Source organism: Lampris incognitus, chromosome 21, assembly GCF_029633865.1.
Source record: "Lampris incognitus isolate fLamInc1 chromosome 21, fLamInc1.hap2, whole genome shotgun sequence".
NCBI lineage: Eukaryota > Metazoa > Chordata > Actinopteri > Lampriformes > Lampridae > Lampris > Lampris incognitus.
The window spans coordinates 27,504,607-27,520,533 of record NC_079231.1 but is presented as its reverse complement, the minus strand read 5'-3'; the positions used below and the strand labels follow the sequence as shown (position 1 = coordinate 27,520,533).

General features: G+C 41.3%; 1 protein-coding gene across 1 annotated transcript in view; it reads left to right on the top strand.

The window, feature by feature from the left end:
- Nucleotides 1–15,927, top strand: part of txndc16 (thioredoxin domain containing 16) — a 67,941-nt gene that overhangs the window by 30,054 nt on the left and 21,960 nt on the right. The window contains exon 14 of the mRNA XM_056301126.1: nt 6,172–6,329. Coding sequence (XP_056157101.1) covers nt 6,172–6,329 — 158 coding nt within the window. The remainder of the gene's footprint in view (nt 1–6,171; nt 6,330–15,927) is intronic.

The window sequence follows — 15,927 nt, the reverse complement described above, 5'->3', positions numbered from 1 at the left end:
TTTGTCACACATATTGCTAGTGCAAGTTGCAGCATGATGTGCGCTATCAAACTGAAAACCAGTGATGTCATTGGCAAAGGCACTGAAATATGGCATTGTTTGATAGGCAAATGCACATAGGCATGCTCATCAGTGTCAGATGATGTGTTGCGGTCGTCATGTCCAGCTCATTGCACACAAGACACTGCTAATCCCAGTCCTCAGGGCACCTTAGTCTGTGTTTTTTGGGTTTTGCATATATATGAGAACCTCAGAATCAAAAACACTTTATTTGTCATTTCATTTCATGTACTTGCACACATGAAATGAAACGACATCATTGCCCACAGCAGTGCAACACAAAGACAAAAACACATATCCAAAACTACAAGAACACATATATCCAAACTAACACATATATCTAAACTAACACATATATCCAAACTAACACATATCTAAACTAACACACATATATAAACTAACACACATATCCAAACGAACACATATATCTGAACTAACACATATATCTAAACTAACACATATATCCAAACTAAACAAAAAAACCCAAAACAAAACAAAAAATCACTGTCCAGGAGAACGAACACCAGTCAGGATGACTGTTGGAACTGCCGGTCGGCATGGGCTAGCAGTTAGCTTAGCCTGCCCCGCTTCTGCGTCCTGTCAGACCACCCGCGGTGTTTCCTCTTGGGGTGCAGCTCCAGGCAGGGCCGTGGTCCCTGGGCCCACAGGATGCTGCAGACCAAGCTCTCCCAGCCGATCCAGCACCAGCTCTCCCAGCCATCAAACGAAGACAAACTTAGATGTAGATACAGACACTGCATGGACGGTACTGGGTGAGGCCACCGCAAACCTGCATTTGTTCTGCCGTCTTCCCACACCGGAAGCAGAAGATATGAAAAAATGTACCTACATACATGTAGTATGTATATGTATGCAGTTTTAAGTACAGCAAACTCACGTTTCATCAATAATGAACCTAGATCATGCGCCCTCTACAAGGATGTTTATAGAGCTCTACAAACCATCTTATAGAGATCTACAAACCATCTTATAGAGCTGTACAAACCGTCTTGTAGAGCTGTACAAACCGTCTTATAGAGCTGTACAAACCGTCTTATAGAGCTGTACAAACCGTCTTGTAGAGCTGTACAAGCCGTCTTATAGAGCTACACAAACTGTCTTGTATAGCTGTACAAACCGACTTTGTACAAACCGTCTTATAGAACTGTACAAACCGTCTTGTAGAGCTCTACAAACCGTCTTATAGAACTGTCCAAACCGTCTTGTAGAGCTGTACAAACCGTCTTATAGAGCTGTACAAACCGTCTTGTAAAGCTCTACAAACCGTCTTATAGAGCTGTACAAACCGTCTTATAGAGCTGTACAAACCGTCTTGTAGAGCTGTACAAACCGTCTTGTAGAGCTGTACAAACCGTCTTACAGAGCTGTACAAACCGTCTTACAGAGCTGTACAAACCGTCTAGTAGAGCTGTACAAACCGTCTTATAGAGCTACACAAACTGTCTTGTAGAGCTGTACAAACCGTCTTGTAGAGCTGTACAAACCGTCTTACAGAGCTGTACAAACCGTCTAGTAGAGCTGTACAAACCGTCTTATAGAGCTACACAAACTGTCTTGTATAGCTGTACAAACCGTCTTGTAGAGCTGTCCAAACCGTCTTGTAGAGCTGTCCAAACCGTCTTGTAGAGCTGTCCAAACCGTCTTATAGAGCTGTACAAACCGTCTTGTCGAGCTCTACAAACCGTCTTATAGAGCGGTACAAACCGTCTTGTAGAGCTGTACAAACCGTCTTATAGAGCTGTACAAACCGTCTTGTAGAGCTGTTCAAACCATCTTATAGACCTGTACAAACCGTCTTGTAGAGCTGTACAAACCATCTTACAGAGCTGTACAAACCGTCTAGTAGAGCTGTACAAACCGTCTTATAGAGCTACACAAACTGTCTTGTATAGCTGTACAAACCGTCTTGTAGAGCTGTACAAACCGTCTTATAGAGCTGTACAAACCGTCTTGTAGAGCTGTTCAAACCATCTTATAGACCTGTACAAACCGTCTTGTAGAGCTGTACAAACCATCTTACAGAGCTGTACAAACCGTCTTACAGAGCTGTACAAACCGTCTTGTAGAGCTGTACAAACGGTTACTGTTCTTTTCTGGCTGCTGAACTGATGTCTTGTTGTCATGCTAGTATGGTGTGTAGCTATGCTGGGTGGAAAATGTGTAATATCTCATGACTAGATGAGCTTCTTGCTCCTGCCACCTCCCGTTTACCAGAAAGACTAATGGGGAAAGGTTCATGTAATGGACTTGCATGTCATCATCACTAGCAATAGAAAACACCAGAATGGATGATGTTCTGCTTTAACACCAGATTGACCAAGACGCTCATTATGATTGGTTTGGATTTTCAAAGTTTAATAACTTCGTGGAAAAAAAGATACACACCTGCCGCTCCCGAATGCCCCTAAAATTGCATATATTTGTATTAAAATGAGTTTTCGATCAATTGCACAAAACGTTTATGATATGATCTACCTAAAACAACCATGAGCTGTCAAAAATACGGCTGTGCGAGGGTCCTCCATCGATACTGATTGAACAGTCTTCAAGCCTTGCAACATCGTCCCTATAGTTTTGTTTCTATTAGCACAGGTTTATATAGGATACATATATATATATATATATATACATATATATATATATATATATATATATATATATATATACACTACCGTTCAAAAGTTTGGGATTACCCAAACAATTTTGTGTTTTCCATGAAAAGTCACACTTATTCACCACCATATGTTGTGAAATGAATAGAAAATAGAGTCAAGACATTGACAAGGTTAGAAATAATGATTTGTATTTGAAATAAGATTTTTTTTACATCAAACTTTGCTTTCGTCAAAGAATCCTCCATTTGCAGCAATTACAGCATTGCAGACCTTTGGCATTCTAGCTGTTAATTTGTTGAGGTAATCTGGAGAAATTGCACCCCACGCTTCCAGAAGCAGCTCCCACAAGTTGGATTGGTTGGATGGGCACTTCTTGCGTACCATACGGTCAAGCTGCTCCCACAACAGCTCAATGGGGTTCAGATCTGGTGACTGCGCTGGCCACTCCATTACCGATAGAATACCAGCTGCCTGCTTCTGCTCTAAATAGTTCTTGCACAATCTGGAGGTGTGTTTAGGGTCATTGTCCTGTTGTAGGATGAAATTGGCTCCAATCAAGCGCTGTCCACTGGGTATGGCATGGCGTTGCAAAATGGAGTGATAGCCTTCCTTATTCAGAATCCCTTTTACCCTGTACAAATCTCCCACCTTACCAGCACCAAAGCAACCCCAGACCATCACATTACCTCCACCATGCTTCACAGATGGCGTCAGGCATTCTTCCAGCATCTTTTCATTTGTTCTGCATCTCACAAACGTTCTTCTTTGTGATCCAAACACCTCAAACTTGGATTCATCCGTCCACAACACTTTTTTCCAGTCTTCCTCTGTCCAATGTCTGTGTTCTTTTGCCCATCTTAATCTTTTTCTTTTATTGGTCAGTCTCAGATATGGCTTTTTCTTTGCCACTCTGCCCTGAAGCCCAGAATCCCGCAGCCGCCTCTTCACTGTAGATGTTGACACTGGTGTTTTGCGGGTACTATTTAATGAAGATGCCAGTTGGGGACCTGTGAGGCATCTGTTTCTCAAACTAGAGACTCTAATGTACTTATCTTCTTGCTCAGTTGTGCAACGCGGCCTCCCACTTCTTTTTCTACTCTGGTTAGAGCCTGTTTGTGCTGTCCTCTGAAGGGAGTAGTACACACCGGTGTAGGAAATCTTAAATTTCTTAGCAATTTCTCGCATGGAATAGCCTTCATTTCTAAGAACAAGAATAGACTGTCGAGTTTCAGATGAAAGTTCTCTTTTTTTGGCCATTTTGAGCGTTTAATTGACCCCACAAATGTGATGCTCCAGAAACTCAATCTGCTCAAAGGAAGGTCAGTTTTGTAGCTTCTGTAACGAGCTAAACTGTTTTCAGATGTGTGAACATGATTGCACAAGGGTTTTCTAATCATCAATTAGCCTTCTGAGCCAATGAGCAAACACATTGTACCATTAGAACACTGGAGTGATAGTTGCTTGAAATGGGCCTCTATACACCTATGTAGATATTGCACCAAAAACCAGACATTTGCAGCTAGAATAGTCATTTACCACATTAGCAATGTATAGAGTGTATTTCTTTAAAGTTAAGACTAGTTTAAAGTTATCTTCATTGAAAAGTACAGTGCTTTTCCTTCAAAAATATGGACATTTCAATGTGATCCCAAACTTTTGAACGGTAGTGTATATATATATATATATATATATATATATATATATATATATATATATATATATATATAAGCAGTATTCTAGCTCTTGTAAAGTGCTTTGTGCTTTGAGTGGCCGTTGCAGCTAGAAAAGCACTATATAAAATGCAACTTGACTTAACTTGACGTGCATGTCAATACCCTTTTATGCTGCTTCCGGTGTGGGAAGATGGCTTCGCAAGTTCAAGTTTGCAGAGGCCTCACCCAGTAGTGTCCATGTAGTGTCTTTGTCCACGTCTGCGTCTAAGTTTTGTTCGTTTGATGGCCTGGAGAGCTGGCGCTGGATCGGCTGGAAGAGCGAGGCAGGCTAAGCTAACTGCTAGCCCATGCAGACCGGCAGTTCCGACAACACCGAAGGCGGTCTGGCAGCTGCCTCACCCGGCGTTGACTGTGGTGTTTTGATAGTGTGGGGAGGTGTGTCAGGGGTGTCCGGCTGGGAGAGCTGGTGCTGGATCGGCTGGGAGAGCTTGGTCTGCTTCGTCCGGTGGGCCCGGGCACCACAGCCCTACCTGGAGCTGCGCCCGAGGAGGAAACACCGAGGGCGGTCTGACTGGATGTGGAAGCGAGGCAGGCTAAGCTAACTGCTTGCCCAAGCAGACCGGCTCATCCTGGCTGGTGTTGGTTCCACTGGACAGTGGTTTTTTGTTTAGTTTAGATATGTGTGTTAGTTTAGATATGTGTGTTAGTGTGGATATGTGTGTTAGTTTAGATATGTGTGTTAGTGTGGATATGTGTGTTAGTTTAGATATTTCTGTTAGTGTGGATATGTGTGTTAGTGTGGGTATATGTGGTAGTTTGGGTTTATGTGTTAGTGTGAATGTGTGTTAGTTTGGATATGTGTGTTAGTTTAGATATGTGTGTTAGTGTGGATATGTGTGTTAGTTTAGATATGTGTGTTAGTTTAGATATGTGTGTTAGTGTGGATATGTGTGTTAGTTTAGATATGTGTGTTAGTGTGGATATGTGTGTTAGTTTAGATGTGTGTGTTAGTGTGGATATATGTCTTAGTTTGGATATGTGTGTTAGTTTAGATATTTGTGTTAGTGTGGATATGTGTGTTAGTGTGGGTATATGTGGTAGTTTGGGTTTATGTGTTAGTGTGAATGTGTGTTAGTTTGGATATGTGTGTTAGTTTAGACGTGTTAACGTGGATATGTGTGTTAGTTTGGATATGTGTGTTAGTGTGAATATGTGTGTTAGTTTAGATATGTGTTAGTGTGGATATGTGTGTTAGTTTGGATACATGTGTTAGGTTGGGTATGTGCGTTAGTTTAGAAAGGTGTGTTAGTTTAGATATGTGTGTTAGTGTGGATATGTGTGTTAGTGTGGATATGTGTGTTAGTTTAGATATGTGTGTTAGTGTGGATATGTGTGTTAGTTTGGATATATGTGTTAGGTTGGGTATGTGCGTTAGTTTAGAAAGGTGTGTTAGTTTAGATATGTGTGTTAGTGTGGATATGTGTGTTAGTTTAGATATGTGTGTTAGTGTGGATATATGTGTTAGTTTAGATATGTGTGTTAGTGTGGATATATGTGTTAGGTTGGATATGTGTGTTAGTTTGGATATGTGTGTTATTTTGTATATGTGTGATAGTTTGGATATGTGTGTTCTTGTAGTTTTTGGATGTATTTTTGTCTGTGTTGTACTACTGTGGGCTGGGGGAAACGGCATTTCGTTTCATGTACACTTTGTGTGTGTGTGTGTGTGTGTGTGTGTGTGTGTGTGTGTGTGTGTGTGTGTGTGTGTGTGTTTTTAATGTATTTGTGCATTTTCTCATCAGGAGTGATTTGCCGTGCCCTGTCCTGCTCTCCAGCCAAGAGGAAATGACATCATTCCTCCAGGGCAGGCCCGGCCCTGACATGGGTGTCTCCAGCCCTGACATGGGTGTCTCCGGACCTGGCAGGGTGTTGGGGCTGTTTCAGACAGAAACTCATGAAAGTAAGACTTGTTCTTCTCTCTGTGTTGTCTGACATGCATGTCGATGCCCCAGTAATACATGTGTCAGTAGTAAATATCCAGTAATACTTTCCTACAAGCATCAGTAATAAATATCCAGTTGTGGGAGTGCAGGAATGAGGAGACAGAGAGATCGAGTCGAGTCAATTCTGTTTACTCGCCACACAAAACAACACCGATACAGCACAATCTCTCATGGCAACCAGCTAACCAACCGCTAGGCTGCTGCAAACATGGCTCCACCCCAGAAACTCTAAGCCGTGCCTACGTCAGCACTGTAAAATGTCTGCCTCAAAGGAGCAGCAGCCCCTGGTGAATCTACCCTCAAATGTGTGTCACCACACAGGCCCCCCCAGAATTCACCATCATGAAAAAACGCAAAACAGTAATGCAACACAAAAGTACTCGGTGAAACAGTCAACGTCTCGGGGGGCGGACCAGGCGGCCAACAGTCCCGCCAGGCGGCGGGACGTAGGACTGAGGGAGGCAGTGGGGAGATGTAGGGATCGGAGCGAAAGCGTTGGCACTGTCCCGGGCCACAGCCCGATGAGAAGCTGCTGACCAGGGGGCCACAGCCTCCGGGAGAAACTCACCCGGGACACGCAGCGGCTGGCCGTAAACCGGCTCGGCAGACGAGGACTGGAGGTCTTCCTTGGGGGCGGAGAGAAGGCCGAGCATGACCCACGGGAGGCGATCGACCCAGTTGCTGTACGTGAGGCTGGCACGAAGAGCGGCCTTCATAGACCGATGAAACCGCTCACAAAGTCCGTTGCCCTGCGGGTTATACGCTGTGGTGCGGTGGAGCTTCACCCCCAGCCCCTCCACGACTGCAGTCCAGAGCTCTGACGTGAACTGCGGGCCCCTGTCAGAGGTGAGGTCAGCTGACGTGCCAAAACGGGCCACCCAGGACCCGATGAATGCCCGGGCCACCTCAGTAGACGTGGTCGATGACAGGGGAACAGCTTCCAGCCACCTGGTGGTCCTGTCCACCATGGTGAGAAGGTGAGTGAACCCGTGGGAGGGGGGCATGGGGCCCACCAGGTCCACATTCACATGGTCAAAACGCCTCTCGGGCACCAGAAATGGCGCCAAGGGGGCTTTGGTATGACGGTGTACTTTGGAACGCTGGCATGCCATGCAGGACTCAGCCCAGTTCTTGACGTAATTCCTGAAGCCGGACCAGACGAACGTGGCCCCCACCAGCTTAGTGGACGCCTTCACACCTGGGTGGGAAAGGCCATGGATAACTTCAAAAACACAGCACCCCCAGAAGGTGGGCACCATGGGGCGGGGCTGGCCCATGGAAACGTCGCAGAGGAGCGTGGCGTTGGCGCTGTCAAACACCACATCCTCCAACCGCAGCCGTCCAATAGGCCTGGATGTCCTGGATGCAGCTTGGTCTGCAGCCATGGCAGTGTAATCGAGTCCCAAGTGAACGGACCCTGCCACCGCCCGGGAGAGGCAGTCAGCAACCAAGATGTCATTGCCAACCACATGCCGGATGTCCGTGGTAAACTCCGAGATGGCGGAGAGCTGATGCTGTTGGCGCCCGGACCACGTCTCGGAGGTCTTGGCAATGGCAAAAGTCAGCGGCTTGTGGTCGATGAAGGCAGTGAAACGGCGGCCTTCCAACAGGAACCTGGTGAATTAACATCCAGAAACAAGTCTGTGCTGACGGTGGGATACAGGGCGGGGCGTTCAGACTGGATCCGGATGTTGGACTGCAGGCTCCATCCCGATGGCCCTGTAGAAACAGGAGAAGACCGACACAGGCCACAGACGCTTGTGTTCAATGCGGCTCCGCTCAGCAGACCCCCAAGCCGTGCCTATGTCAGCACTCTAAAATGTCTGCCTCAAAGGAGCAGCAGCCCCTGGTGAATCTACCCTCAAATGTGTATCACCACACAGTGATGGGCGTTGGTAAACATCGGATCACAAAGAGCCACGCATATCAAGAGCTCTGACAACGACTCCTAGAGGATAAATTCTGAGTCGCATCAGCAGCCAGTCAGACTAGCTTGGTCTAGTCAGAAAGGCACGAACTGAGGAAGCCTCTTGGATGAGAGGCGAAACGTCTTCATGGATATATACCAAGTCCAGTTGCACTTGATTCAACTCCTTTGGATCACACAGTAATACTTTCACACATATTCGTCAGTAGTAAATATCTAGTAATACTTTCACACATGCGTCAGGTTTACATATCCAGTAATACTTTCACACATATTTGTCAGTAGTAAATATTCAGTAATACTTTCACACACATTTGTCAGTAGTAAATATCAAGTAATACTTTCACACATATTCGTCAGTAGTAAATATCCAGTAATACTTTCACACATATGCGTCAGTAGTAAATATCCAGTAATACTTTCACACATATTCGTCAGTAGTAAATATCCAGTAATACTTTCTCACATATTGGTCAGTAGTAAATATCCAGTAATACTTATACACATATTCGTCAGTAGTAAATATCCAGTAATACTTTCACACATATTCGTCAGTAGTAAATATCCAGTAATACTTTCATACATATGCGTCAGTAGTACATATCCAGTAATACTTTCACACACGTCAGTAGTAAATATCCAGTAATACTTTCACACATGTGTCAGTAGTAAATAACCAGTAATACTTTCACACACATGCGTCAGTAGTAAATATCCAGTAATACTTTCACACATGTGTCAGTAGTAAATATCCAGTAATACTTTCACACACATGCGTCAGTAGTAAATCTCCAGTAATACTTTCACACACATGCGTCAGTAGTAAATATCCAGTAATACTTTCACACATATGCATCAGTAGTAAATATCCAGTAATACTTTCACACATATTCGTCAGTAGTAAATATCCAGTAATACTTTCACACATATGCATCAGTAGTAAATATCCAGTAATACTGTCACACACATGCGTCAGTAGTAAATATCCAGTAATACTTTCACACATATGCATCAGTAGTAAATATCCAGTAATACTTTCACACATATTCGTCAGTAGTAAATATCCAGTAATACTTTCACACATATGCATCAGTAGTAAATATCCAGTAATACTGTCACACACATGCGTCAGTAGTAAATATCCAGTAATACTTTCACACACATGCGTCAGTAGTAAATCTCCAGTAATACTGTCACACACATGCGTCAGCAGTAAATATCCAGTAATACTTTCACACACATGCGTCAGTAGTAAATATCCAGTAATACTGTCACACACATGCGTCAGTAGTAAATATCCAGTAATATTGTCACACACATGCGGCAGTAGTAAATATCCAGTAATACTGTCACACATATGCGGCAGTAGTAAATATTCAGTAATACTTTGACACACATGCGTCAGTAGTAAATATCCAGTAATACTTTCACACACATGCGTCAGTAGTAAATCTCCAGTAATACTTTCACACACATGCGTCAGTAGTAAATATCCAGTAATACTTTCACACACATGCGTCAGTAGTAAATATCCAGTAATACTTTCACACACATGCGTCAGTAGTAAATATCCAGTAATACTTTCACACACATGCGTTAGTAGTAAATATCCAGTAATACTTTCACACACATGCGTCAGTAGTAAATCTCCAGTAATACTTTCACACACATGCGTCAGTAGTAAATAACCACTAATACTTTCACACACATGCGTCAGTAGTAAATATCCAGTAATACTTTCACACACATGCGTCAGTAGTAAATATCCAGTAATACTTTCACACACATGCGTCAGTAGTAAATATCCAGTAATACTTTCACACACACGCGTCAGTAGTAAATATCCAGTAATACTTTCACACACATGCGTCAGTAGTAAATCTCCAGTAATACTTTCACACATGCGTCAGTAGTAAATATCCAGTAATACTTTCACACACATGCGTCAGTAGTAAATCTCCAGTAATACTTTCACACACATGCGTCAGTAGTAAATCTCCAGTAATACTTTCACACACATGCGTCAGTAGTAAATAACCACTAATACTTTCACACACATGCGTCAGTAGTAAATATCCAGTAATACTTTCACACACATGCGTCAGTAGTAAATATCCAGTAATACTTTCACACACATGCGTCAGTAGTAAATATCCAGTAATACTTTCACACACACGCGTCAGTAGTAAATATCCAGTAATGCTTTCACACATATGCGTCAGTAGTAAATCTCCAGTAATACTTTCACACATGCGTTAGTAGTAAATATCCAGTAATACTTTCACACACATGCGTCAGTAGTAAATCTCCAGTAATACTTTCACACACATGCGTCAGTAGTAAATATCCAGTAATACTGTCACACACATGCGTCAGTAGTAAATCTCCAGTAATACTTTCACACACATGCGTCAGTAGTAAATATCCAGTAATACTTTCACACACATGCGTCAGTAGTAAATCTCCAGTAATACTTTCACACACATGCGTCAGTAGTAAATCTCCAGTAATACTTTCACACACATGCGTCAGTAGTAAATATCCAGTAATACTTTCACACACATGCGTCAGTAGTAAATATCCAGTAATACTTTCACACACATGCGTCAGTAGTAAATATCCAGTAATACTTTCACACACATGCGTCAGTAGTAAATATCCAGTAATACTTTCACACACATGCGTCAGTAGTAAATATCCAGTAATACTTTCACACACATGCGTCAGTAGTAAATATCCAGTAATACTTTCACACACATGCGTCAGTAGTAAATATCCAGTAATACTTTCACACATGCGTCAGTAGTAAATATCCAGTAATACTTTCACACACATGCGTCAGTAGTAAATATCCAGTAATACTTTCACACACATGCGTCAGTAGTAAATATCCACTAATACTTTCACACACATGCGTCAGTAGTAAATATCCAGTAATACTGTCACACACATGCGTCAGTAGTAAATAACCACTAATACTTTCACACACATGCGTCAGTAGTAAATAACCACTAATACTTTCACACACATGCGTCAGTACTAAATATCCAGTAATACTGTCACACACATGCGTCAGTAGTAAATAACCACTAATACTTTCACACACATGCGTCAGTAGTAAATATCCAGTAATACTGTCACACACGTGTCAGTAGTAAATAACCACTAATACTTTCACACACATGCGTCAGTAGTAAATATCCAGTAATACTTTCACACACATGCGTCAGTAGTAAATATCCAGTAATACTTTCACACACATGCGTCAGTAGTAAATATCCAGTAATACTTTCACACACATGCGTCAGTAGTAAATATCCAGTAATACTTTCACACACATGCGTCAGTAGTAAATATCCACTAATACTTTCACACACATACGTCAGTAGTAAATAACCAATAATACTTTCACACACATGCGTCAGTAGTAAATCTCCAGTAATACTTTCACACACATGCGTCAGTAGTAAATATCCAGTAATACTTTCACACACATGCGTCAGTAGTAAATCTCCAGTAATACTTTCACACACATGCGTCAGTAGTAAATATCCAGTAATACTTTCACACATATGCGTCAGTAGTAAATCTCCAGTAATACTTTCACACATGCGTTAGTAGTAAATATCCAGTAATACTTTCACACACATGCGTCAGTAGTAAATCTCCAGTAATACTTTCACACATATGCGTTAGTAGTAAATATTCAGTAATACTTTCACACACATGCGTCAGTAGTAAATAACCACTAATACTTTCACACACATGCGTCAGTAGTAAATATCCAGTAATACTTTCACACACATGCGTCAGTAGTAAATAACCACTAATACTTTCACACACATGCGTCAGTAGTAAATCTCCAGTAATACTTTCACACACATGCGTCAGTAGTAAATATCCAGTAATACTTTCACACACATGCGTCAGTAGTAAATATCCAGTAATACTTTCACACACATGCGTCAGTAGTAAATATCCAGTAATACTTTCACACACATGCGTCAGTAGTAAATATTCAGTAATACTTTCACACACATGCGTCAGTAGTAAATAACCACTAATACTTTCACACACATTCGTCAGTAGTAAATAACCACTAATACTTTCACACACATGCGTCAGTAGTAAATATCCAGTAATACTTTCACACACATGCGTCAGTAGTAAATCTCCAGTAATACTTTCACACACATGCGTCAGTAGTAAATATCCAGTAATACTTTCACACACATGCGTCAGTAGTAAATATCCAGTAATACTTTCACACACATGCGTCAGTAGTAAATATCCAGTAATACTTTCACACACATGCGTCAGTAGTAAATATCCAGTAATACTTTCACACACATGCGTCAGTAGTAAATAACCACTAATACTTTCACACACATGCGTCAGTAGTAAATAACCAGTAATACTTTCACACACATGCGTCAGTAGTAAATATCCAGTAATACTTTCACACACATGCGTCAGTAGTAAATAACCACTAATACTTTCACACACATGCGTCAGTAGTAAATCTCCAGTAATACTTTCACACACATGCGTCAGTAGTAAATATCCAGTAATACTTTCACACACATGCGTCAGTAGTAAATATCCAGTAATACTTTCACACACATGCGTCAGTAGTAAATATCCAGTAATACTTTCACACACATGCGTCAGTAGTAAATATCCAGTAATACTTTCACACACATGCGTCAGTAGTAAATAACCACTAATACTTTCACACACATGCGTCAGTAGTAAATAACCACTAATACTTTCACACACATGCGTCAGTAGTAAATATCCAGTAATACTGTCACACACATGCGTCAGTAGTAAATAACCACTAATACTTTCACACACATGCGTCAGTAGCAAATATCCAGTAATACTGTCACACACATGTGTCAGTAGTAAATAACCACTAATACTTTCACACACATGCGTCAGTAGTAAATATCCAGTAATACTTTCACACACATGCGTCAGTAGTAAATATCCAGTAATACTTTCACACACATGCGTCAGTAGTAAATATCCAGTAATACTTTCACACACATGCGTCAGTAGTAAATATCCAGTAATACTTTCACACACATGCGTCAGTAGTAAATATCCAGTAATACTTTCACACACATGCGTCAGTAGTAAATATCCACTAATACTTTCACACACATACGTCAGTAGTAAATAACCAATAATACTTTCACACACATGCGTCAGTAGTAAATCTCCAGTAATACTTTCACACACATGCGTCAGTAGTAAATATCCAGTAATACTTTCACACACATGCGTCAGTAGTAAATCTCCAGTAATACTTTCACACACATGCGTCAGTAGTAAATATCCAGTAATACTTTCACACATATGCGTCAGTAGTAAATCTCCAGTAATACTTTCACACATGCGTTAGTAGTAAATATCCAGTAATACTTTCACACACATGCGTCAGTAGTAAATCTCCAGTAATACTTTCACACACATGCGTCAGTAGTAAATATTCAGTAATACTTTCACACACATGCGTCAGTAGTAAATAACCACTAATACTTTCACACACATGCGTCAGTAGTAAATAACCACTAATACTTTCACACACATGCGTCAGTAGTAAATATCCAGTAATACTTTCACACACATGCGTCAGTAGTAAATAACCACTAATACTTTCACACACATGCGTCAGTAGTAAATATCCAGTAATACTTTCACACACATGCGTCAGTAGTAAATATCCAGTAATACTTTCACACACATGCATCAGTAGTAAATAACCACTAATACTTTCACACACATGCGTCAGTAGTAAATATCCAGTAATACTGTCACACACATGTGTCAGTAGTAAATATCCAGTAATACTTTCACACACATGCGTCAGTAGTAAATAACCACTAATACTTTCACACACATGCGTCAGTAGTAAATATCCAGTAATACTTTCACACACATGCGTCAATAGTAAATCTCCAGTAATACTTTCACACACATGCGTCAGTAGTAAATCTCCAGTAATACTTTCACACACATGCGTCAGTAGTAAATAACCACTAATACTTTCACACACATGCGTCAGTAGTAAATATCCAGTAATACTTTCACACACATGCGTCAGTAGTAAATAACCACTAATACTTTCACACACATGCGTCAGTAGTAAATATCCAGTAATACTGTCACACACATGCGTCAGTAGTAAATATCCAGTAATACTTTCACACACATGCGTCAGTAGTAAATCTCCAGTAATACTTTCACACACATGCGTCAGTAGTAAATATCCAGTAATACTTTCACACACATGCGTCAGTAGTAAATATCCAGTAATACTGTCACACACATGCGTCAGTAGTAAATAACCACTAATACTTTCACACACATGCGTCAGTAGTAAATATCCAGTAATACTGTCACACACATGCGTCAGTAGTAAATATCCAGTAATACTTTCACACACATGCGTCAGTAGTAAATATCCAGTAATACTTTCACACACATGCGTCAGTAGTAAATATCCAGTAATACTTTCACACACATGCGTCAGTAGTAAATATCCAGTAATGCTTTCACACACATGCGTCAGTAGTAAATCTCCAGTAATACTTTCACACATGCGTTAGTAGTAAATAACCAGTAATACTTTCACACACATGCGTCAGTAGTAAATCTCCAGTAATACTTTCACACATGCGTTAGTAGTAAATAACCAGTAATACTTTCACACACATGCGTCAGTAGTAAATCTCCAGTAATACTTTCACACACATGCGTCAGTAGTAAATCTCCAGTAATACTTTCACACACATGCGTCAGTAGTAAATATCCAGTAATACTTTCACACACATGCGTTAGTAGTAAATATCCAGTAATACTTTCACACACATGCGTTAGTAGTAAATATCCAGTAATACTTTCACACACATGCGTCAGTAGTAAATATCCAGTAATACATTACATTACATTACAGTCATTTAGCCGACACTTTTATCCAAAGTGACTTACAATAAGTGCGTCATTAAATGTAGGAAATCAGGAGAACAACTAGTCATCGGAGGTCATAAGTTCGTCTTCTCTCTAAACAAGCGTCTAAGAGCAAAACTATTGCTAAAGTAAAAGCACAAGAAAGAGATTTTTTTTTCTTTTTTTATATGAGTGAATACAATAAGTGCTAAGAACAAGTAACAAGGTAGTATTTCTTGAAGAGGTGAGTTTTCAACCTGCAGTGAAAGATGGGCAGCGACTCTGCTGTCCTGACATCAGTGGGGAGTTCAGTCCACCACTGTGGGCCAGGACAGAACAGAGCCGTGACCGGGTCGATCAGTAGCAGGGGCCTCTGAGCGAAGGGGCAACCAGGCGTCCCGAGGCAGCAGAGTGAAGTGGTCGGGCGGGGGTTTAGGGCTTGACCATGGCCTGGAGATAGGAAGGAGCTGTTCCTTTCACTGCCCTGTAGGCTAGCACCAGAGTCTTAAACTGGATGTGAGCAGCTACTGGGAGCCAGTGTAGGAACATACTACACTACATAATACTTTCACACACATGTGTCAGTAGCAAATATCCAGTAATACTTTCACACACATGCGTCAGTAGTAAATATCCAGTAATGCTTTCACACACATGCGTCAGTAGTAAAT